This window comes from Sus scrofa, chromosome 9 (genome assembly GCF_054392235.1).
Source record: "Sus scrofa isolate SSC_HxYL_T2T_F1_AM1 chromosome 9, Sscrofa_HxYL_maternal_Yorkshire_Landrace_v2.0, whole genome shotgun sequence".
Classification (NCBI taxonomy): domain Eukaryota; kingdom Metazoa; phylum Chordata; class Mammalia; order Artiodactyla; family Suidae; genus Sus; species Sus scrofa.
Window position 1 is genome coordinate 32436954 of NC_139391.1, and position 26700 is coordinate 32463653.

The following is a 26700-nucleotide window of genomic DNA, read 5'->3' on the forward strand; positions in this document are numbered from 1 at the left end:
CAAGATGGCAAGGGGTTCTAATATGCATTATATACATTAGAAGATTTCATTTTATCCAACTTTTCCTTTATGACTAATGGGCTTTCTTTCAAAGCATAGACAAATTTGGGGAATTGAATATTATAAAAAGAATTATCCATCTTTTACAAAGGGACTTTTACGATGTATTCTTTTTCATCTAGAAGTGATATAAAGGTCCTAGGAGTTCCTCTGTGGCTCAGTGGGTTAGGGATCCGGGGTTGTCACTGCAGCAGCTTGGTCATTGCTGTGGCCCAGGAACTTCCTTATGCTGAGGGCCCAGCCAAAACAAACAAACAAACAAACAAACAAACAAACAAAAAGATACCACTAGTCCAGGTCTAAATACATTTTTAAAAAATAGATAACCTTTTCTGCCCTGACCTAAAATGCTAAACTTATTTTATACTAACTTCCCATTTGTCTACAGGTCTGTTTCCTAACTAACTACTCTATTCCACTGATATTATCTTTTTTATTCATAACCTCTTTCAACTAAGGAAACTTTACAATTAAATTTCAATTTTTATTCTGCAGAATTTTTTATTCTCACATATTTATGCCTTACAAATGAACCCTACATATGACTAAGAGCATTATTTAGTATATAAAAAACAGTGACCTCAAATAACAATTGGCAAAGAATATTAAAATTTTAGACAAAGGGCAGAAAGGAACTACAAATGATTCTTAAGAATGGTTAACCACAAAGATAATTAAAACAAGATACAATGCTTGTCTTCTAGGAGTAAGATTTTAACACTCATTGTGAAAGGAAGAAATAAGCCCTCTCATACACTGCTGGCATGTGTGTAAATTGATGCACCTTTTCTGAAGGAAAATTCAGAATTTTTTTGGGGGGGCGGGGCTTTTTAGGGCTGCACACACGGCATATAGAGGTTCCCAGGCTAGGGGTCAAATTGGAGCTACAGCTGCCAGCCACAGCCACAGCCACAGCAAAGCAGGAGTCGAGCCGCATCTGTGACCTACACCACAGCTCATGGTAATGCCAGATGCCCAACCCACTGAGCAAAGCCAGGGATCGAACCCATATCCTCATGGATACTAGTCAGATTCGTCTCTGCTGTGCCACGAAGGGAATCCCTCAGCAAATGTTTTGAAATAACAAAAACCTAAAGGAAATGATAAACATCCTTAAATAATAAACTGATTAAATGAACCTAACAATTTAAATGAGCATGATAGGCACCCTTTGAAAAGATGAAGTGGCTATTAATTTATTTACTGATATGTGAAGATGCCCAAGATACAAACTTATGAAGAAAAATATAATTCTGATTAACTACTCTTACCATAAGACTATATTAGTTTTATTATAAAACCTATCTTTAAAAACTTTGTTGTTTTTAAGATGTATTACTTAACCTAAGAAAGTAGTCAAGGACAGGGGTTACTGCATGAGGACAGAGACTAAAAATATGCTACAAATAAAGATGCAGGAGATTCAAATGCACTAAAGAAGGAACTGAAGGCACTGGTCTGGAATTGGAACATATTAACAAATGGGAAAAGGGAGTTAAATAACGATGTTCCTACCCCATAACAAACGGCATATAGTTTGAACACACAATATCATTTCTTTATATCATTAGTTAAGTAAAGGAAAATGGCAATCACTGCATAAACAAGTCTAGATTTTAAAGATGTGCATCTCATGTAGGTTAAATACCTCGCAACCAGTGTCTTAGGATTCATTAGAGAACCTGCTTAGGGCACTTAATTAGAAAACCTAGTTCAATCTAATTATGCCAATTCTCATCCTTATTTAGCACCAATAAAAAAAATGGAAATAATGTAAAAGGGGCTTCATGCCTGACCTTACTTTTTTCACTTCATATTTAATGGCAAGTTTTAAACGGCTGAGATTGGGACGACCGTGATCTCCGCTGTGGCGTACTTCAACATCCCCATTCAGAATGGCCTCTACTTCTTCGGTATTTCTGCACAGATCAAGGAGTCCAACCACAAAATCTTTGCACTGCATTGATAGTTTTTTGTAGTCATTCTAGGAGAGACAAAGCAAAGCAAAAACAATAATGTAGAAGTAGCACATTTCACTATGTTACGCTGCAGAACTTATGAGTGACTTAATGGTCGGTAGAGAAAACCCAAAGAAACACTCCCGTTTTAAGTTTACTGGGGTTTTTTATATTATTTTATTTTAATTTTTTTGCCTTTTTTAGGGCTGCACCTGTGGCATATGAAGTTCTCAGGCTAGGGGTCAAATAGGAGCTGTGGCTGCTGGCCTACACCACAGCCACAGTAACACTAGATCCAAGCCACCTCTGCAACCTATACTACAGCTCATGGCAATGCCAGATTCTTAACCCACTGAGAGAGGCCAGGGATTGAACCTGCATCCTCATGGATCCTAGTTGGGTTCATTTCTGCTGAGACACAATGGAAACTCCTAGGTTTACTGGGTTTTTTTAGATGCTTCAATTGATGTTTGCTGAGTGGTCTCTGAAATATCTTAGAACTATAAAGATATTCCTTATATCCTAAAATGTCTCTAAAACATAAGCAAAGTTATCACAAAGTACTGTACTTGCCAAACTCACCTATTGATTCAAAGAGAAATATAAAGTAAGCAAGTCATACTATTTTGCAAACATCATACCTCTTATGTTCGTAACCTCATTACCTAGGCACATAATATGTATTTGCTAGCTCTCTGGAAGACTTTGCAAAACATGTTGGTAAATGTGAGAAACAGACTATTTGGACAGATTCCAGATAAAAGCAAACATATACCACATATCTATTCATTAAACTGTTATTGCAGCACTTTATGTGACAAAGGGTCAAAAGACGAGATCTAATATATGAAGTCTGCAAATTGAGATTCTTCTCTTTGGAGAAAAGAAAGTTTAATGAAAATACTTTCACTGTAATTTATTGCTGATGACCAAATAGTATTTTGTGAGAATGTAGAGAGTACAGATCTTATTTAAACATGAAAAACTCATTTCAAATTTTACATATACCAGGTATTCATGTCTTCATTCAAGTCTTTCTAATATTCCCTTCCTCTTTATGCTCTTAAATTGGAATATGGTCATTTGTAACCTACGGTAATAAAGAAAACCTGTTAGCTAGGACTTGTTGCTTTGGAAGTGGATCATATTATCTCATTTAATCTTCACAGTCATCTCAATCACTGGTTAATGTATCCAAGATCATGCAGCCACAAAGTGTCAAAATGAGTCTCTAAACCTAACCCTGTTTGGTTCTAAGCATTTGTAGAATGCTTTTCTGTTTTGATCTTTGAAGAACTGGGAGGCAAGCCAGGCAAATACTCATCCCATTTTGCATATCAGAAAACTAAGGTCCCCTGAGGTTACGGCTTCAGTGGTGGAGGGAGTTTACTCTTAAAGAAAGCTCTGCAGATTCAGAATTGTCTCCTCCTCCATCTTGATGGCATCGATGTGTTGTAGGATGAAAAGATCCCTTGCAGTGATCAAGAGAGGAGATATGGGCAAATATGAGAGGCTTTGGATGTGAGTCAGTAAGTTAATATTTGGGGGAGTCTACATGGAAAATAGCTTCATCCTGGGTGTGTGCAAAGCACCTACTTGGGCTCCTCCCTGTAAATCACACCAAGTGACCTTTTAATACAGTTTAGTAACTTCTTACCATGCTAGGCTTTGTTAACCGTAGGTTCAAACAGGTTCTATGGCTCAAACTACTTCTAAACAGGTATCCAGTCAGATAGTGGATAGTCAGAGTCACAAAGAAGTAGCTTTACCCCCTTCATGAAACAGTCAATCAAGGTCCTGGGGAAGAACTCTGTGGTGTGGAAATAAATGTCAATGTCCACAGTATATGTGGTGTGGGCATATATTGTCAATGCCCACTATTCTCTAGTAAAGTGGGCAGGAGCTTGGGCTTTTAGTGTTATATATACCTGTAATCAGATCCCAGCTCTTCCATTATTTATTCATATGAGTTCAGGTAAATTAAAATCACTCTATACAAGGTAGGTGCTATTATTATTCTCATTTTACGTATGACAAAACTGAGGCTTGGTGAGATTAAATAAGTGTTAGAGAAATCATACATGCAAAGCACACAGCATTGGGGTAAGCATTTAGCAAGCATTTGATAAAACATAACTACTTTTAACATCAAACGCAGGATCTGAAAACAGGCTGTTTCTTGACATTTGTAAGAACCCATGGAGCTATGACGAAATTTAATGCACCTAGCCTCTCTTGTCTGTAGATGTTTATAGTCCTTCTGGAGACAAAATAATGTTAGACTCAAACCCAATACTCTTTAGAATTCCAATTTCCAGATTAAAGTAGATATTTCAAAGGAGAGTATGATGCTTCAAGTGTAGGGTTAAGACTTTTTAGTTGAGACTACATGGACTGAAAAAGTAAAAGTATAGGAGCTCTGTGCTGTTTAATACCATGACTTAAAAATTATTTCCAATTCACTGCAATTCTCAAGACATATTCTAAGCAAAACAAAACAAACTAACAAACCAAAACCCATTCAAAAAATAAGACCTTGCTTTTGGAAATGCATGCTTTTTTTTCCAACTTGGGAATCCATTTACAAATATTTTCACATTTTAAGTTCTCTCAAGTGTAAATTCACTTAAAATGAGATGGTGGCAGTAGTTCATTAGCCAGATGTAGCACTGTGGCTTTTCGAAAGAAAAATTGAAGCTCGTAGGTTGATTTAATTCTGCCCTTGGCTCACACACACATACCATACATTAGTTAAGTAGAAGTGGGTGCTTGCCTATTAACCTTTGAGTTATAAAGAGATGACTGATTAGTGGGTTAATAGAACAAAGTTTAAAGATTATAAGAAATAAAAAGACCCTGTTAACCTCAAACTCCCAGTCCATCCCACTCCCTCTTCCTCCTCCTTAGAAAATTGACAGAACACTGTAAACCAGCTATAATGGAAAAAATAAAAATCATTATTAAAAAAAATTTAAAAGACCCTGTTAAAATTATCCTTTCAAAGGGTCATCTTATTTGGATTTTACATAATAGAAGGGGCCCAAGTCCTTCTGATCGAAGCCCAGCCTGTGAATGATGTGAAGCTGGTAGCAGTGTGTACTGCTCAATATAAAGAATTTTTTTTTTTTTTTGTCTTTTTGTTGTTGTTGTTGTTGCTATTTCTTGTGCCGCTCCCGCAGCATATGGAGGTTCCCAGGCTAGGGGTTGAATCGGAGCTGTAGCCACCGGCCTACGCCAGAGCCACAGCAACGCGGGATCCGAGCTGCGTCTGCAACCTACACCACAGCCCACGGCAATGCCGGATCGTTAACCCACTGAGCGAGGCCAGGAATTGAACCCGCAACCTCATGGTTCCTAGTCGGATTCGTTAACCACTGCGCCACGACGGGAACTCCAATATAAAGAATTTAATGGCTCTATAAAAAGAATAAAGTTTGCCTCCTAGAATTCAAGAGGAGGGAGGGGGAATGCATGCCTTAATTCTCACTTATCAGCCCTGTGGGCTTTGGAGAAGGGCAGATCTGGATTTGAAACTAGGCGCAGCCACTTACTAGCTGCATGACTTACTTAATCCCCTAAACCCTCAAAATTCTCATGTGTAAGATGGGGATACTATAAGTATCTACTTCCTAGGTTTGATGTGAAGTTTATGTAACACAACAGAGCCAATTTCTTGGCCCAGGGTTGTGTTGAATCAATGGTAATTATTACTGCTGTTATTATTATTATTGTTCTTTTCACTGTTCCATAACACCCAAGTATTCTCAGTACCTTGGCACAAAATTGTGCTAAAAAATATAAAGCCATGATGAGATTCCTGGTGATAAATTATATTTAAACACAGTGAGGTACGGGTAAGTCATTCTGGCTTATACATGAGTTAACTTGAATTTTATGCTAACTAGAATAGCCTGCTTATGACCTGTCAAACATACACTGTACATCTGTGTTAATTATTAAGAAAAGGGGAGTTCCTGTTGTGGCTCAGTAGGTTAAGGACCTAATGTTGTCTTCATAAAGATGTGGGTTCAATTCCTGGCCTCGCTCAGTGGGTTAAGGATCTGGCATTGCCGCAAGCTGCGGTAAAGGTTGCATTTGCTCCAATTTGTCTACTGGCTAGGGAACTTCCATATGCTGCAGGTGTGGTCATTAAAAGACAAAAAATAAAGAGAAAAGGCTGCGTTGACCATAAGTAAAGAATGTCCATGTTAAAAATACATATTTAATGCCTCTCTTCCTGGGATGCCAATGCTGGTACTCTTTCAATGATAAGACTCCCTTCCCGGATGCCAAGACCACACTGACTCCCTGTGCACATGCTAATCTTTTTTTTTTTTTTTTGAACTTGAAGGACTATATCCCTTACTTGTCTAATGTTCTTCATTCTGACAAGATATAAAACAGTGCTGAAAATCATGCAGTTCCCGAGCAGTTCCTCAGAATAATCTGACAGGCTGTCTTCTAGACTATAATCCTCAAGTTGGTTCAAATAAAATTCTTTTTGATTCCTAATGTGTATAGTTTATTAGTTTTGCATCAACACTGGGTATTACTTAAATGTATGGAAAATAAAACAATTATTCCTTCCTTCATTCATTCAACAAATATCCAGCAACCAGTGCTGTAATAAATACCTCTCTCTCACTGAGGCGGCCAATTTTGTAACATGAGATTGTACTTGAAGAGAAAAAAGTATGGAATATCATTATCTAGAGGTCGACTTAACCAGTCATGCTTCTTGGGACTATGACTAACTCTAGGACTTTTCTGCTCTTCAGAATAACTGTCACTAAATGGCATGATGAGCCCTGAGCCCTGTCATAGCCAATGTGAGGATGATTAACAAGCATTTATATGACACCTACTATGTGGGGTTGTGAGGGACATAAAAGGTAATCATACAGTATCTAAAGAAAAGGTAAAAAGGGGTGAGACACAATTTCAAACAGGAATTAAAGACAAACATTTTTCAAAATACATCCATGCTACTGACTTTTGCATTAATGGTTGTCACAGCAGTGGCTACTGATTTAACCTAATGCACTGTTTGATAACCAGTTTTTATTCTTCCCTGTGCATAGAAATTCTCAGGTCCCATGGCAGCTAGGAACCTTGAAAAGCAATGATGAAGGTAAACAGGCACTTCAGGGGCTAAGGCCTCTCAGCATGCAAACTGCTGCATGTAACTTCCCTCCCCAACTGCTGACTTGCCTTACTTAGATGGAAAATTTTTGCCAGAATAGCTTTTTCTCTGCCCATCTATTTAAACTGATAGGAAATTCAAAGGCAGGAACAAACAGACTCATACACTTTACTGCATTTGTTTATGCATCTGCCTCTCTTGAATAGACTCAAATACCCTTCAGAACAGGACTGTATCTTGCTCACCTTTGAGTCCTCACATCCAAGCACAACGTGTGGCACACAGTAGTAATCAAAACTTTTGTTGAATGATGATGAGAAAGGAACATGACTGGGTATAAAACATACCTTTGAACTCTTGCTCTGCTACTAAACAACGATGCTCTTGAAGGGGTCTTTATTTGCTGGCCTTTTGCTAATTTCTCCTAATTATGAAGGATGTAAATGCTGCTATATCATATAGTTAGAGTATAACTCACTACAAGGGAATTCTTATTGTTTGGTACATGCTTGAGATGGGGATAAGTAGTAGCCTTTCTGAAGTTTTTCCAGATCCTTCATGTCCTCCTCAGGGTTGGTAGCTAAACACCAGATGCCTCTGCCATTGGCTTTGAGAAAGGGGAGGATTCTCTCCTGTGTCTGTTTTCAAACTTTTTCTATGTTCTGACATTCAAGATGTTCAAAATTGCCTGGCATTGTTCGAAAAACAATTATATTCTAAGAAACCAACTGAGATAAAAATTGGTTTTTGTTACAGAAAGGCAGTATGACTGCTATCAGACCTTAGCATGGTGATAATGGTGTCACTTGTCTGCTAAGCAGCCTGCAGAAGCATAGGGCAGGGGTCCAGAGCAAAGGGGAAGGAGGAAATGTACTATTTTTGAGTTTTATGAATTATTCCAAATCACTTTTTCATGTATTTAAATGCAAGAAATTCTTTTAAATTATTCTTAATACTCACCTTTTGGATGTATTATTAGCTCGAAAGAAAGACGTCTTGAATGGGCAAGGCAGAAAAGGTTAGTGAGGATTATTCTTTCTAATGTGACTTGGAATGGTTTCTAGGACTCACACTTTTTCTAGGATATTGGCTAAAACACATGGATAAAAATTTTAATGTGTTTTCTTTCAGATTAAATGTGGGTAATTTATTAAGGCAGTTATCAAATCTCATCAGGAAACATTCCAACTATAATCAACTGTCTTTTAAATTTGTTCCATAAATTTTTTAATAATTTATATATCTTACCAAAAATTAAATAAATAATATGCTGGATGCTATTATTTTTACCAGGCTATAACTTTTTCTTTCACTAAATGCATAATAAAAGCATGAACATGATTAATTCCACTAAAAATTCATTTCCAATAAGAACTGTGTCATACATTTAAAATTTATTTTTCAAAATTCATATATATTTGTTATTTTGAAAAATTATGTTCAATTTTATGTGATTTTAAACAAATATACTGCTAATAAATGCAATGGTAACTCTTTCCAGAATATTTTGAATACCAAAATAGACAATTACAGGAAGTAAAATAAATTCTAGGATTTCACATATGCATGTATATGCATATGTTACAAATACATCATATAATATATATTATATATAATACATATGTAATAGGGTGATTTATAAGATATATTCAATAAAAAGCTCTTATATTAGGAATCACTTTTGTGGAGGAATCTGGAATGGAAACACAAGTTCAAGGAGAAAAAGAAAGATGTAGCTATTCTTAATGTTAAAAGAGGAGGTTGTTCACTTATTTTTAAAATAGGTGATGGGGAGCATAGAATCATAGTACTTAGAGGCCCGCAGATACATTTGAAGGAGCAATGTAAGAATTTTACTTTTAGATGATAATATTTACATCATGCAGAAATTATCTCTCTTAAAAACATTTCAACCTAAAAGTAAAAATTCTAGATGTCAATTTTAAAATGTGCAAATGAGCGCAGAAATTTTCAAATGTCTTTCAGGTGAAAAGTAAGCAAAAGAATTTGAAGACCATGAGCAGAGAGGATTGCTTGTGGCCAATACAATCTCTCAGGTCCCTGTGAGGCAGCCCAGGCCTCAGCTGGTCCAGCCTCTAATCTTTGTTTCCTGAGACTCTAAGAGGCTTGACTCCTAAAAATAGGACGTGAAGGATATGTGCTGGTGTGTTTGCAGTATCAGTGTTTATTTTTTTGTGGCAAACTTAGAAATTAATTTAAAAATTTCCTTTATTTTTATATTATTATTTCCTACATGATCATATACACTTGACTCTTGAACAATGTAGAGGTTTGAGGTGCTGATCCTCTGTGTAGCTGAAAATCAGCATGTAACTCTCCAGTGGGCCCTCGGTATCTGCAGTTCTGTAACTATGGATTCAACCAACCTGGGACCATATAGTGCTATAGTCAACATTTAGTGAAAATAAACTATATATAAGTGAACCTGCACACTTCAAACCCATGTTGTTGAAGGACCAACTGTACTCTTCTAAGAATATAAACTGGTACCACTGCTATGAAAAACAGTATGAAAGTTCTGCAGAAAACTAAATGTAGAACTAACATATCACTCAGCAATTACACTCCCAGGCATATATCCAGACAAAACTTTCATTCAAAAAGATACAGGCACCCCTATGTTTATCACAGCGCTATTCACAATAGCCAAGACATAGAAACAACCTAAACGCTCATTGACAGATGAATGGATTAAGAAGCTGTGGTATATATATGCAATGGAATACGACTCAGTCATAAAAATGAACAAAATAATATCATTTGTATCAACATGGATGCAACTAGAGATTCTCATACTAAATGAAGTAAGAAAAAAATTAAGGTATAAATAAAATCACATAATAGAAATATATAAAAAACATATATAAAAAAGACCATATAAAATCATGTATATATGGGATCTAAAATATGGCTCAATTGAACCTATCTACAAAACAGAAATACACTTATAAACACAGAGAATATACTTGTGGTTGCCAAGGAGGAGGGGGGAGGAATTGGGATGGGTGGCGAGTTTGTGGTTGGTAAATGCAAACAATTACATTTAGAATGGATAAGTAGTGAGGTCCTACAGTACAGCACAGGGAACTCTATCCAAATTCTTGGGAGATATGATGGAAGATAATATGAGAAAAATAATGTGTGTGTGTGTGTGTGTGTGTGTGTGTGTGTGTATATATGACTGGGTCACTCTGCTGTACAACAGAAATTGACACAACACTGTAAATCAACTATACTGTAGTAAAAATAAAATTAAAAAAACAAAAAATAAATCTTAAATGCAAAAAACTAAAGTAAGAAAAGAGAAGTTGTGTTTGAAGGGTAGATGAATAGGCTTAGGAAGAAATCCCACCCAAGACACCAATCTCTCTAGCCCTGTTGGGTCCCATCCTATTGTATACTGAGGGTGAGATGCTGGGAACAGGTTTAGCATCACAGCACATCGGTGGTGGGAGGATGTGCTTTCCCTGAGTTTGCACACAAAAGCAATGGCGGCTCATCCTCATATGAGGCTGTTCTTGCCTCTGAGGACCAAACTAGTCTGGAGAGTGAAATTTTTGTTTTACTGTATCATATCTAGTGGGAAAGAAAACATTATGACTTTTTGTTTTGTATTTGTCAACAACTTTTTTAAAAGACCTGCCGTATAGCGCAGGGAACTCTACCCAATATTCTGTGATGGTCTATGTGGGAAAAGAGTCTAAAAAAGGATGGGTATATGTACATCTATAACCAAATCACTGTGTTGTACAGAAGAAATTATAATGACATTGTAAATCAATTGTACTTCAACAAAACTTTAAAAAAATTAAAAGCCAAGAACTAGCCTTTCTCCTTGTGCAGTACAAAAGTATATTCTGAGACATACTTTTTTTAAACTGATACCCTCTTGATAGTAAACTAATTTAATTTGAAACTTATTTTTTAAAGATATTAGGAGTAACATACTATTAAAGAGATTTATGTTTTAAGAAAGATTTATTCTTTTTTTTCCTTTTAAACCATCACAGAGAAAAGGGCATTAACTAAGAAGTAAGCTGGAGTAGAGGCTCTAGGAAACTACTAAAGAGAATGGAACTACACAGAGCACGCGTAAATGGAGGAAAAGTGCCTAATCCATATACCTCACACATGTGAGCAGAAAAAAAAAGTGTGGTGAACAAAAAAAGCAATGTCTGGATCCCTAAATCCTAAAAATCCTAAAGGGAACTTCACATCTTGCAAGTCGTTAAGGGACAATGAAAATTTCATGTTCTGGTTAGATGTGAGTCTTCTTACCTTTGGCCCACTTGCCTCTGAGGACCAAACTAGTCATGCTTTATATCATACTTCCTACACACAGATCTAGATTATAAAATAACTGAGGGCAGGAGTACTGACTGAAATGTCTGTGTTTGTGCTTCATCTGCATCCTCATTCTCAACTCTCCCCGATATATTTGGTACAATTCAGGGGCTCAAAAGATGTAGGCGAGTGAATGAATGAACGAATAAAGAATGTAATATTCTTCAGTGGTTTGGAGAAGGGGGTGAGTAAAGAACGATGCCATAACTGAAATAGAAATGCTGAAGCCTAAGCAGTGAAATTTCATAAAATTTAAATACAATTTTGAATCAGACTTCAAAGAAATCTGAATATTAACCTTAAGTTAATATTTAAGAAATGTTAATCACATTTTGAAGAAACTTCTCTAATGTGAAGATAGCAGAGTCCTTTGATTCACTGATTCCCGGGAGTAGAGAAGTAGGAAAGAGTGAGACAGCACTGTAAGAGATGGTATGGCTGTCCTGCACCCCCAAATGCCAGGTAGTTAGAGGAAAGCCTCCATCCTTCATCCTGTGAGCCATTGGAGGGTTCCAGTCACCAGTTACCTTCCCCTTCCTGCCTGGATAGACAGGACTCCAGGACAGGTGGAAACATGCCAGGCTGGAGTTTTTTCAGTGACAGGTGAGCACCTAGAAACTGCACAGGAGAGATCCCCCCCAAGGCATGAAATGTAAAGACACACTTTCTAACAGCATAGAGAATAGAGAAAATAAAACTAATTGTTTATCTTTGTGAAGTGCTTTATTTGATGAATCAGACCTGATTCCGAGCAGCGTATGGCTGAGTAAAGGAGAAAGGTCCACCCTAAATAACAATAATGTACAGTAGAACATGATTGGCACTATAAGACAGGTCAGGTGACCCGTGGAGGGAATTTAAAGGGGTGTGTGTGTGTGTGTGAGAGAGAGAGAGAGAGAGAGAGAAAGAGAGAGAGAGAGAGAGAGCGAGAGAGAGAGAGAGAGAGAGAGAGAGAGAGAGAGAGACCCTGCACTGGGCATCTGAAATCTTATCCTCTCCAAATGTAGCACAAAGCATGCAGACAATGGCAGCATCTAACACTGTATCTTTTCACCTGCCTTTTATTCAGAGACTGATCAAAGTCCCCTCTAAGTGACTACTCCTTTCAAGTCTATAAGCTTTTGCTTTGGCTGTTATCTTGGCTGAAATACCATCTTACATGTAACTTCCTTGAAACCTACTCTGAATTAAATACCACTTTCTCTGGACTGCTATAGGACATTGCTTATAGCCCTGTTTAGTGGTTTCACTTCTCTTTATACCATATTTATTTGTGCATGTATCAAACACTGACTTCCTTTACCTTATTCATCTTTCTGACTTAAACAGCAGCTGTGAGTATAGCTGACCATGCCCTGAATACAGAAACAGTGTTTCACAGGAGAAAGAACCTGGTTCCTAGAGTACAGCATCCCTGGATTCTGATCCCAGCTCTGTCATTTACCAGTTACAGATCTTGGGCCTTACTTACCTTTCTATACCTCCATTTCTCCACCTGAAAAGGAATTAAGATCTTCTCAAGGTTATGATAAGGATTAGACAAAAATGTAAAATGTCTAGTGTACAGTAGATCATCTCCAAATGATAGCGATCACAATTTTTTACTATAAAGAGTGTGTGTTAAAAGACGTATAAGTTTGCCTACTGTCTACGATACCCAACAGAGTGTGAAGACGGTGGAAGCCTGTAAATACATCTTGGTTGTGACTTATTAAAGACCTCCCTACCTTGGGAGTTCCCAGTGTGGCTCAGCAAGTTTAAAACCCAACATAGTCTCTGTGAGGATGCAGTTTAGACCCCTGGCCTGGCTCAGTGGGTTAAGGATCTGGCATTGCCGCAAGTTGTGGTATAGGTGGCAGATGCAGCTCTGATCTGGTGTTGGGGACACTGAGATATAGCCCTCGACTGCAGCTCCACTTCAACCTCTAGACCAGAAACTTCCATATGCCACAGGTGTGACCTAAAAAGAAAAGGGAAAAAAAGACCTACCTTGAACTCTTTCTCAATGTTGGCCAGCACTGCCAGCTCATTGCTAAGCTCCAAAGCTGTCATGACTGGATCTTCACTAGACAATGACAGGTAAGCTGGGCTTGCCAGGCCTTTGTAGGCATTAATTCTAGATCTGGAGTGGCTGAAGGAGTCATGCTTCTGTTTCTGGTTGCATTCGCTGCACTTGCAGAAATAGTCATGAGGCCGTTCAATCCGAGCACCCTTCCGCAAGAGGGTGTGCACAATTTCAAACTCCTGGCAGTGGGCAGCCAGGATGATTGGAGTCACATCATGGGAGAACCGCGTTCCATCTTCATCATAGGCATAAAAATCATCTTGCTGGAGTTCAGACTGACTGGGGCTGGTTGCTAATCGCTTGCCTTCAGCAAAAGCTGGATGACTGAGAATGGCTTCCACAATCCGCACATAACCTTTACTAATAGCTAAAAGCAAAGCATCCCCAACCCGAGAGAGGTTTTCTTTCTTAAGGAGAAGCTCTGTAATTTCCAGATGCTCGTTGGCCACGGCCAGCTGCAGGGCGTTCTGGCCCATGTAATCCACACAGTTAACATTGAGTGAGAGGCATTCTTCTAACATCTTCCTCACCACTGGGATGTTGCCATATTCAGCTGCATCTAAAAAGCGTTCCTCCTCAATAGATAGGCTTGTTGAGTGATCATTAAACATGTATGCTGGGCCTCGGTTAGCTAGCCTTCTCCCTTTCTCACGGAGAACTGTCTGCCGCCGGTGCGCCAGTCTATTGTCACTGCCTCGGCTGTAATAAAATTGAAAGATTGTGAACAAATCATATTAAGGGCATTTTAGTGTGTCCAGTGACCTGCTACTCATCTAATGCAATCTTCAAGTATGTTAGATGTTGCCTCATCATCTCCAGACCAACTATAATACAAAGGAAGATGAATTTATTTGTTAATGGACTCCAAGAACTTTTCCTTTTAGAAAGCCAAGCACTTTGCAGATTTTGACATTTTAATTTGGGGTGGAGATTCTGACAATTCCTATCATCTTTCTGTGCCATTCACAGAGAGATTAACATGTGTCTTTCAAGCACAGATGGTGTAGATATAAGAAAGCCCCCAAATGTCACCATTATGACATAGAGTGTAAAAATATAAAAAAGGAGGAAAACAGCAAATCCATTCAAGTCAACATGTATTTATTGAGTCTCTCCTATGCCAGGGCCAGGCATTCTATAAGGTTTGGAAAAAACAATGGTTAGAAAAAGAGAATCCTTTCTGTCTTTATAAATCTTACTGTGCAAAGGGAGAAACAGGCAATTAGCACCTTACCTTGTTATCAGCTGTTGGGTTGTCATGAGAGACCTAAAGCAGAATATCTAACCTACCTTCTGGGAGAAGGTGACATGCTGAAAATGGAAGGATAGCAGGAGTCAGGCGAGAGTCTCTCTCTCTCTCTCTCTCTCTCTCTCTCTCTCTCACACACACACACACACACCATGCTTCATGGTCCCTTATCATTTCAGTATAGTTATAACTCTTGTTAGATAGCTATTTACATTCTGACAGTACATGTATTAGCCATAGCTATGATAAGCAGTATATATCATACTCTGGTATCTTTTCTGGTGCTGCTTCCCTGTGTCCTGAAACTCGGTCATTAAAAATCCTCTTTCTGTATCCATATGCTTAATGTTCTATGTACTTAGGACATTCAACAAAACTCTCTTCTCCATCAATACAAATATTCTCTAAACCTTCAACATATTACATGTTGTTTTTTAATCTTAGCTTCTTGAGGGATCTCTCTGTAACCTTCTATTCTGTTAAACTGGACCAGTTGCTGTGTAGACTTGGTGAACATAGGTTGTCTTTGAATCTTCCTCTTTGAATGATCCTTAGCATCATTCCAAGGATTCTCTTTGCTTTGCTTTTGTGTTGGATTCCTTGCTTTCTGTATCCAGATCTTCCTCTTAGTTTCCTCCCTAGAGAATGGAGCTCATGTCCCAGGAGCTGACTGAGAAAGCAGGCAAAGGAAATAAATTTCTTGAAATGTTTTATGTCTAAAAATGACTTTGTCCTACCTTCAAACTTAATTGGTAGCTTGGCTGGGTAGAGAATTTTAGTGTGACAATAATTTTGAAAGCCCTGTTCTGTTAGATTCTAGTTTTTGGTAGTAGCTCTCAAGGAGTGCAATTCTGGAAATTATCTTTGTCTCTGGGGCCCTAGAAGTACATGATGTTTTCTTTAATTGAAGGGACTCTCTTCTCCTCCATCATTCTGGGCACTCAGTAAACCTTTTAATGTGAAAGAGTATATCCCCCTTTTTTTGGAAGAATATTTTTGACTTATTTCTCTCATAATTTTTATTCTTGTTTACAGCATTCTTCATTTCTGGAACTCCTTCTTTTTGGATGTTGGACATTCTGGAATTATCCTTTAGTTTTCTTATCTTTTCTCTCTTATGTTCAATTATTTATCTTTCTGCATTATACCCTGGCATATTTCCTCTACTTTATCCTTGAGCTGTGGTACATATCTTTTGAAAAATCTTTTCTGCTATTACATCTTTAATTTTTAAGAACATCTTTTGTTCTTCAAATATTTCTTTTCATAATCCCTTGTCTGCTTTCAAAGACATAGTATCTTATCTACTTCTGGGGACATCAGTGATAAAAATTCTAACACAGATCAGAACACTTCAGAGAATTTACTCCTAAGTTGCTTTTTCATGTTGGTTTTTATTTTTTAATTTTTAAGTTTGTTTTATATTTTATATTCAATTTTTTTTCTCAAATAACTAGTGATCCTTAGTAGATATCCTTCTCCATTTAAAAAAATAAATATTACTTTTAATATCTTTTCAAAGAGAATATAATTTTCTCCTATAAGAATCAGCCAGAATCTACTGTTGATTTCGGCAAAAAGGTGACTCTTGACTTAGAGGTGAGTTTCTAGAAGAGCAGCATTATTTCTGAGTTAACAGGATGGATGAAGTGGAAGAGACAAGAGGTCATCAAGATTTGTTGCATGAGCAACCATCTATCATCTTCCTTCTGAAATCTTGACCCCTCTTCCCTTTTTCTGTCACTTTTCTGGCTTCTAATAACCTCATTAGCCTTTCACTTCCTTTCTTATCTTCTGAATATATAACCTTCCATAGTTTTTGGTGTAGATAAGAGGAAGTTCAAAGATTAGGGGGAGGGGAGACATCTGCTGAACATGGTAAATGATTTGAAAAAGAAAAACTGTAAAATTAAAGGAGATAAGGGCCAGGATCAGGGGGTTTATAAAAGTGAGGTGAAAGTACTGGGAGTACAAGAAGGATTTTTGTGTAACTAAAAAAAAAAAAAAAAAAAAAAAAAAAAGTTTTGTCCTAGCAAGCCACTAATCCTAAGGAGATATCCTATTTCCTTCTAAACTATTACGGCTTTCATACCTATACCTTCCATCCTTTTGAAGAACAGCAAAAATATTCAAAGAAAATGTTTTCTTCAATTTTAAAGCTTCCCCTGTCTTCATCCTTGATAGCACAAATTTTAATCAGATGCAGTGACATAAATTTCAGATATGTTTTTATAAAAAGGCCTGGATTGTCATCATCTCTTTAGCATGCTGTCAACAGCAAAGCCAGATACTGAATGTTTATAAAGGCATTTAAGACTGTTTTAGGAAGATAGCTATCACATGCTCAATGAAGGCAGTACTCCTTGTATGGGTAATGAGATAAAAGGAAAGCATTTGTACGTTGATAGAACAAAATGCATGTTTGCTGTTTCCTTGCCTTCCCCAACTGCTGCCAACTGCTGCCTAAAGAAGCAAAAAAAGGCTCTAGGTATAGTATTTTGTCACAAGTGGTGCTGCTTAATCCTTGGCTTTCAAACACAAAAGCAAAATGTGCCCAACAGCTTTTAAAATGACAAACATTTGAAGCCTTTCAAGAAAGATACTAGATGTTGCTAGATTATATTATATACCTGAGAATGGATTTTACAAGACTAGATTGTAGAATTGTACATTGACTGCAAATGTAAGCAAGAAAAATCATCTGTTAGAAAGAGGAACAATAGCCCAAAACACTATGTCAACAAAAGAGATACTTCCATTCCAGCTAAAGGGCATGCTTTCGCCAAGTGGGCTCTTGTATTTAAGAGAAATATTTATTAAGAGTTTTCTTCTCCCTTTAGCCATATTTAGCATGGCTGAATTTTTAGTAACCTACATTTTCAAGCCTGGATTTTTACAATTTGTTTTAACACACTACATAAATACTAGTTCTAGGAAAGAGTGTAACCAGCCACTGCCCCCTTGGTACTCAAACACTGATTGAGTTATAAAAGCAATAGTTTTTACATATCTCATTTTCCTGATTCTTTTTGTTGGCAAAATAGTGCCTGTTACCCCAGATAGTGAGAGATGGAATAATCCATCTCTATTGAAAATGCCAGCAACGCAAATTAGCTTCTGAGTCAAATAGACTGTGTGAGGCCAGAGCATGTGCAGTAATTTCCTCTACATCCTGTTCAGATATGATGTGCTTTTATCAAATGGAACTGCTCCTATACAAACTCAGCTCCATATTAGGTATCTAGCTATTCACTTTTATTTTTTGCTTCAAAAATCCTTAAAACATTTAAATAAAGCACAGTTCTACCAAAGCAAAATGTCAAAAACATAAATAGCATGTAACTATTCTAGGCAGCATGGAAGAGCCACAAGAGTAGATTTTAGATTCATCCCAGAAAGATGAAAATAAAGAAAATTCTAGAATGTATATTTTATTACATACACAATTATCCATGGGAAAAATTAGATGTGGTATTTAGAGATTTACAACCAATACAACTAGGAATTTTGCATACTACTTTAGGATGATGAATGATAAAAGTAATTTTATTCTAATTTTATAATGAGGCTGTTTTTTCTCTACTTCATCTCTAGCCATATTTCCCTGTTCCTTCCTTTGGGATTGAGGGATCAATTAACAATTAAGAGTGGTTTTCTTTCCTCCCATGAGAGCAGGGGATCTTTTGACTTATGCACCACAGGATTCCCAGTGCTTAGTGGAAAGGCTCACCATTAAGCACTCCGTACATAATGTCAGATGCATGAACCTCTCTTGTCAAAGGAATAAAAATCAAAGCCAGTTTGTTCTCTATTAAGCCAACAGCAAATCACTATGATACACAACCCTACCAAAAAAACAAAAGGAACATAACATGTAGGTTGAACCACAATGTGTCCTGGAGTACATACATAACAGCTGGCATTCATTTCAAGCAAGCAGCAAGCTCAATAGGGAAGGGAGAAAATTGAAATGCATATTTTAAAATGGCATCCATGCTGGTCCCTGATCCAGAAGTGGAGATTTTCTTGTTCTTAAAGGCAGAGTTAATATTTTCTCACCTCTATCGCTCTCTCTGTCCACCCTTGACACTGCACATAAAGCATAACCACCCATCTTCACTATTCATTACTATTCATTAATTTCAACAAGACAATTCTTTATTTTGATTCAATTAGCTTTGATTTTCCCCATGGACTCCTCTAATTTCATCAAATATCAACTTTCTATTTGATCAGTCACACTCCATCACACCACTGCCTTACTTCTCTGAGAAGCAAAATGATAGAAGCCTGAACTGTTTGTCACTTTTAGTTGGGAGCCAGCAAAAGTGTGACTGAAAAATATCTTTGTTTATTGTTATTACCAGTTGATATCTTGTTTGTATAAATTAGAACCCAAACTAGGTGAGATAATGGAAACATGAGTAAATAATCAAACAGTTACAGAAACTTTACTTTCTGTAAAATAACTAAGTCTGAAATTTCATTATGTCCTTTCAGCCTTCAGCTTATGGTTTAATTTATTTCATGTATCGGGTCTTCCTTCTTCTTTCTTTGATCTATTTTGACACAGTACTCTTGGAAATATTAAAAAGTTTATGTGTAATACAAGACAAAGATATACCAATTATTTCATCAAAGAAAGAGGTTTAAACACTTTGCTTTTATTAACAACAGCCATCATAGTCCTGTGTGTTTACATAAGCAAAGTTTCCCACAGATAACTTCTGTATAATGCAGATTCCAGGCAGGAAAAAGAATACCTGAATTGGGTAATCCAGGGACTTTAATGAAAAGACTAGGAATGTGTTGGCAGAAGCTTGGAAATCCAACATGGCACCACGGCCTAGGGCAGGTTACCCAGGTATAGGACAGTGTAGGCTTAGGACAGCATGGGCACAAGGAAGAAGCAGTTACAAGCAGTTAAATGTGGTAAATATAAGGCAAGGGCCATTTGATAGAGTTTTTGACCTTTGCTTGAGGTTAAGAGTCAACCCTTGAGGAGAGAGCCAGGGGAATTGATAGCCTGGCCTCACTCTCCTATCCTTTAATAACCCATAGGGGTCCTTCCATAGCCCACACCAACCCAAAGCCTGGGGACAAGGGAGCCCATTGATGCAGGCCACACAGGTCTGCATTTGTGCCAACCCCCCAGGTAGAGGACGGTGTACAAAGGATGAATAGCAGACCATAAGAGCCAAGCCAACTATACCCAACACATACCCTACAGATGAATTTGACTTTTCCATGATTATATCCTTTAGAAATCACTGATGAAAACATATGCACAGAGAAAATGGTAAGTGTATAATTTTTATTATGAGTCACTGATGCATCATCAGTTCTCACCTTTCTGAGCTTATTTTTCCCTTCTTTAAGCTATCTGTCAGGAAAGACACCCACATTCAATTTCAGGCAGTCCATTATCTTAAAAAAAATGAGTCTTCACTAAGATTCATCCATCTGCATTTAAGTTAACGTTCATATGAGGCTTATGATGAACAACTCCGGGGGTGAGAAGGAGGGCAATGTGATGTCATAGAAACATTCAGAGTTGTGGAAATTTTGTGTTCAGCATAGGCTGAAGCCTCTGACTGCTGGAGATAACAGTGCTAAAGAAACAGATTTCAACAATGGGTCTGGAACACGCTCTCAAACCTCTGCCTTGCAGGCTAAATCTAACTGCTCACAGTGCAGGTTTAAGTCAATATGAGACAGGCTAGGACATGGGACTCAGGACCATTTGCTAAAGTGGCTGCTGTGCTTGTACTTGGATAAACATCTCCTTGAGTAACAAAATACAAAGAATCTATTAGGGACTAAAAATAACTGCATGCATGTGCAGTAGAGGCAAATTATAAACAAGATTAAAAAAAAAAACTAAAAAAAAAAACACCCCAACTGCCACTTCTGAAAAATGAAGAGCAAAAGCAGGACACCATACATGTCCCCTGCATATAACACCACCAAAGGGGTGAGCAAACCACCTGAGCCACCCTTCTGGCCTGACTCCTGGACCCACCCCTACCCTCATCCCATATTAGGACCCAGCTTGCCTTTCCTCAGGAAGTGAACAAGCAAGGGAACCTATTACTTGTTTTTGCTGTTCCCTGCTGCAGCAGGAGACCCCCAAAAAAATCTTTCCTGAATTTTTTGCCTGGCCTCTTATCAATTTCTGTTGATTAAGTAAGGCCAAGAGGCCAGGTAGGTAACATATATATACCTGGAATGTATCAGAGAGTATAAATATAGAGAAAGATGATTAGAAGATGCGGTGCATTGTTTAATTTATTTAGAAACTGAAATTGTGGAATGCCTTTCTTCACAGATCCAACATGAGTTTAGACACTACTATCAAATCTCACATCCATCATCATGATCTTAACAGTTCGCTCATTCATCAGTTCACATATTTGCTGTCCCAGGCACTTTGCTAAGCACATGGAGCAAGGAATACAGCAAGGAAAGACACTTAAAGCATGGCAGAAGAGAGAAAAGTTTAAAAAAAGTGATGCATGTTACTAAAGAAAAGGTCCAATGTGCTACATAAATGAATAACAAAGAGTTTTCAACTCAATCTGTGGGTTAGGGAAAGCCTTCTGAAGACATTTAACTTGTAAGAAAGAGGGAGAAGTTGGTAGAAGGGATGGAAGAGGATAAAAACCACTCCAGGCAAAGAGAACCATGCCTGCAGAGTCCACAGAGACTGGAAAGATGTCCATTCTGGCTGGAATGTACAGGATTCCCCTCAACAAAGCGACTTCTTATTCCTGGCTCAGTTTAACTAAAGGTTGAGGGCTCAGGGCTGAAGCTGGGGTCTGAGTTCCATTGCTGATCTCAGGTCAACATTTAGCATTTATACCATACAACAGAAGGTAAAAATTTAGATAACTCTCTACGAGCCAAGGATTCTAATTTAGGAGATTCAAGATTCAGAACTCAACTATTGGGTCTCCAGCTCAAGGGTTTTTTCCTGAGGAATTTGGAACTTATATCATTCAAATTCATAAGTTAGAAAAATTAAGGCCAAATTTACAGTTTCTGAGAAGTAAGTCCTTAGGGATCTGGACTTTTGGCAACTCTGTGAAGCTATAGGAAATACCAGGAAGAACATCACTTTGCAGAAAGACAGGCTTTGTTGGAAATCTGGACTCTGCCACTTACTAGCTATATCATCTCTCTGAGCCTCAGATTCCTTAGCTCTAAAATGGGTGGATGAAGGAAATCATTTTTAAAAAAACCTAAAAGACAACCTATGTAATGGGAGAAAATGGTTGCAAACAATGCAACTGACAAGGGCTTAATCTCCAAAATACACAAACAACTCATACAACTCAAAACAACAACAACCACAACAAAATATAACCCAATCCAAAAATGGGACCTTCATAGATAATTCTCCAAAGAAGGACCTATAGAGGATCTACATAGATAATTCTCCAAAGAAGACATACAGATGACCAATAGGCCCATGAAAAAATACTCAACATCACTTATTTTTAGATAAATGCAAATCAAAACTACAACGAGGTACCACTTCACATCAGTCAGAATGGCCAGCATTAATACAAATAACAAATGCTGGAGAGGGTGTAGAGAAAAGGGAACCCACCTACACGGTTGGTGGGGATGTAAATTGGTACAACCACTATGGAAAACAGTATGATGAAAGTTCCTCAGAAAATTAAATATAAAACTACCACATAATCCAGCAATCCCACTCCTGGGCATATATCCAGACAAAACTACAATTCACAAAGATACATGTACCCCAATGTTGATGGAAGCTTATTTACAACAGCCAAGACATGGAAACAACCTAAATGTTCATCAACAAATGAATGGATTAAAATGTGGTACATATACACAATGGAATACTACTCAGCCATTAAAAAGAATGAAACAATGCCATTTGCAGCAACATGGATGCAACTATAGATTCTCATACTAAGCAAAGTCAGCCAAAAGAGAAAGACAAATATCACGATATCATTACATGTGGAATTTAAAATATGGCACAAATGAACCTATCTCCAAAACAGAAACAGACCCACTAATGTAGAGAACAGACTTGTGGTTGCCAAGGGGGAAGGGGGAAGAAGTGGGATGGACAGGGAGTTTGGAGTTGGTAGAGGCAAACTATTACATTTAGCATGGATAAGTACTGTATAGCACAGGGAACTATACACAGTCTCTTGGGATAGACCATGATGGAAGATAAATATAAGAAAAGGGATGTATATATGTATTACTGGGGTGACTTTGCTGTACAGCAGAAATTGTCACAACATTGTAAATCAACTATAATTTAATAATAAAAAATAAATTAAATAAAATGGGTGGATGAGGTGGAGTGGAAAGGATAGCAGTTATTTTGCAGGGTTCCTATGAAACTGGTGTTTTGTGAGATTCAGCTTAATTTGATGTCTCATCTCTTATGGACTTCAAACCCTCTTAATCATAATTGTTCAAAGCTTTCCAGTTTGAAGACGTTCTGTTTAATAAGCAAGGTGGAAGCCAAGCAGTCATTAAATAGCTTTTCTTTCCCTAATGCCATCTCTTAAACATGTACCATGTGCCCCAAACAACAAATTGACTCTTTCTTTTCTTTCTTATTGCTCTGGTACATAAACATGGATAAAAAGGCCTCTTCTTTGCCTTACTTTTTAAAATAAATATTCAGCATATTCTGTAACTCAGCCTTGTTTGCACTGTTTTTAACCTATGTTCTAATCTCTCTTCATCTTCTGATTGTGTATTCCTCTTACCCTTGTACATATGTGCTCTTAAGACCCAAACTCATTTCATTTTCCGAGACCAAGCACAAGCCAGGCACAAAATACTATGAATCTATAAATTAATGAACAAGTAATAAAAGAGTATGAAAGAAAAATTAATGGAGAGCATCTTGTTTTTTCACATTTTCAGGAGTTTCCCAAAAAAACTATTTTATTCCAAATCAAGGACACATTTTTTGCTATACAGTTAGGTAGCATGTCAATTATCATTAAGCAAATGTGTCACAACTGTATCACACAAATTTCCTGTGCTGAGAGGTAAATTTTGAAAAGAAGTGTGTCCTGTATTTACCAAGCAAGGATGACACTTCTTAATGTTTCTGCATCATTCAGCAGCTAAGGGGAAGGTAAACAGACCACTCTGTAGATGTAACCATATTTGCTTTACTTCCTTATTACAGTCTATTTATTTAGAATTTCTTCCACCAAGAAGGATGTCATCTAATTAATAAAAAACTAGGTTTTATTTAGATCACGAATTTGTTGGATAAAATAATTTCATATCTGAATATTAAAGTGGTCGCAAGACTGTGTCAATCAATTTTTATAAACACACTTGATTTAACTATGATCTCCCAATCAGCCTCAATGCTCTCTTTTAAATAGACTGGCCTCTTTGAAATATAGGACAAAGTGTTAGAAAGCATCATAGATAGCAAATGTTGTCCCAATGACTTTCAAAACTAACCTGTACACTTTTTCCCTTATACCATTCCTAACTTCATGTCAAGCTTTTGAAAGCTACGCACCATTTTTTTCCTCATCCCCATGATCAAATTCAAAAATTTTCACCAAATGCCTCAGATTCAGTTGTTTAAAGCACAAATGCTAGAGTAACCAGACATGGATTCAGGGTCTGATCTGCCCATTTGTTGACTATCTGGCTTCCTCCAAATCAGGATAATAATGATCCTGTTTCACAAGATTGGTGGGAGGGTTACACTATTGTACATATTTTACTTGAAATATTTGAAATAAAATATGTACAATATTTTATTTGAAATAAAATAAAATATGTACAATACTGGTATAGGTATGGCTCGTCACTTTTCCAAGTGCTTTGCAAGTCTTAAGTAATCTTAACAATCGTAGGCAGTAAGCACTCATTATTCTCACTGAAGTAAAGATAATAGAAAGCATTTACTACTTGATAAGTGCTCAATAAATAGTCTTAGTTATTATTATTCTACTGTATTTTAAAATAAGTTTTGCTTGTCATAAATTCAAATGTATTTATCTACCCTTGGTGAGAATGAAATATGGCAATTTGGTAGAGTTTGATTTTTTGTATACCAATACAAAAAATTGTGCCAATAAAATTGTAACTACACTATACAGTTACCCCTATTTTTCTAGCTTTACAAATAATATTATATAAAATTTACATAAATAAAATTAAAATGCATGTGAAGTATTGGTAGGAATATAGATTGGTACAGCCACTATTGAAAAAATACGGAAATTCCTCAAAAAATTAAAAACAGAACTACCATATGATTGAGTAACCCACTTTTATATATATATTCCAAAAAAAATAACTATTTCAAAAAGATATCTGTGCCCTCATGTTTACTGCAACATTATTTTCAATAGCCATAACATGTAAAGAACTCTAATGTTTATGGGTGGATAAAGGATAAAGAAAGTTTGATACATATGTACAATAGAATATCAATCAGCCATAAAAAAGAAAAAAAAGGCAAGGGAATCCTGCCATTTGCAGCAATGTGGGCAGATCCCAAGGGCATTATGCTAAGTTAAATAAGTCAGACAGAGAAAGAAAAACATGGGATAATCTCGCATATGTGGCAGCTAAACAAAACAAAACAATAAAAACTTGGACTCATAGATACAGAGAACTTATTGTGTGATTGCGTATCTACATCACATTCTTTACCCATGGACACTAAGGTTTTTTCCGTGTCTTGGCTGTTGACAATGTTGCAATTCACAGGAATATCAAATCATTAGGTTGTACACCTAAAATCAACACAGTCTTATATGTCAATTGTCTCTCAACAAAAAATAAAATAATTTAATATAAATAAAATTACCAGATAAGCTCTTATGAAATATATATTAAATCAATTTGAGGAGTTCTCATTGCCGCTTAGCAGGTTAAGAAACTGACTAATAGTCTTGAGGATGCAGCTTGGATCCCTGGCCTCACTCTGTGGGTTAAGTATGTGGTGTTGCTGCAGACTTCGGCATAGGTTGCAGATGCAGCTCGGATCTGGTATTGCTGTGGCTGTGGCGTAGGAAGGCAGCTGCACTCTGATTTGACCCCTAGCACAGGAACTTCCATGTACAACAGGTATGGCCCTAAAAAAATAAAATAATAAATAAATAACATAAATATTAAAAATAAAGAATAAATTAATTTGACTAGAACTGGGAGGAAGAGAACTGAAAATTACTAAGGTTTACTATGTGCCAATCACTATATTGATGTTATTTTATGTAATTTTCATGGCAGTTGGTGAAGTTGGCTCTGTTACTTCCACATTCCATATGAAGAAATGTTCAGGAATAGACCTGGATTCTAGGAACATTATGTAGAGAGAAAAGCATTGTTTTTTGTTCTATTTTTTAATACAGCGGAAAAAACCTAAGACTAAATACCCTAGAAAAATGTCATGAACTCTCTATGGAGTTCCTAGTTCCTAGAACTAGCTATGATATACAGAACACTCAAATTCATACTAATAACAAGTGGCAAAGCAAGATTGTTTAGGTTTGCAGATGTTGCCTTTCATTTTTTCAATCTTAATTTTATTACTATGACATATGCATGCTGAAAAGAGCTACAATGTTAAGCTTAATAGTAAAATTAACACAATTTACCACCCCTGCCCCCCATCTGCCCTCTAAGAATTAAACCACTGATAACTTTGAAAACTCTGTGTGTCTCTCTTGAATTGCTATCTTCCCATGCACTCCAAGTAACCACTGCACCACTACCTGGCTTATGGGCTAAACATTCTTAACTTTATTATTACAGCTCTTCCATTTTGTATGCCACAATAAGATAGATTGGCTTGGAAAAAATAAGTATATAGCAC

At 37.0% G+C, this 26700-nt stretch overlaps 1 protein-coding gene across 4 annotated transcripts in view; it reads right to left on the bottom strand.

Annotated features, from left to right (window-relative positions):
- TRPC6 (transient receptor potential cation channel subfamily C member 6) overlaps window positions 1-26700 on the bottom strand; it is a 106755-nt gene that overhangs the window by 31154 nt on the left and 48901 nt on the right. For all 4 annotated transcript variants that reach the window (XR_014815128.1, XM_084975824.1, XM_003357256.6 and 1 more), the window contains exons 2-3: window positions 13516-14290; window positions 1862-2044 (exon numbers count right to left, since the gene is read on the bottom strand). Coding sequence is in view for 2 of the 4 variants with exons in the window: in XM_084975824.1 (XP_084831950.1) it covers window positions 1862-2044; window positions 13516-14290 (958 nt within the window). In the remaining 2 variants the exon portion in view is untranslated. The remainder of the gene's footprint in view (window positions 1-1861; window positions 2045-13515; window positions 14291-26700) is intronic.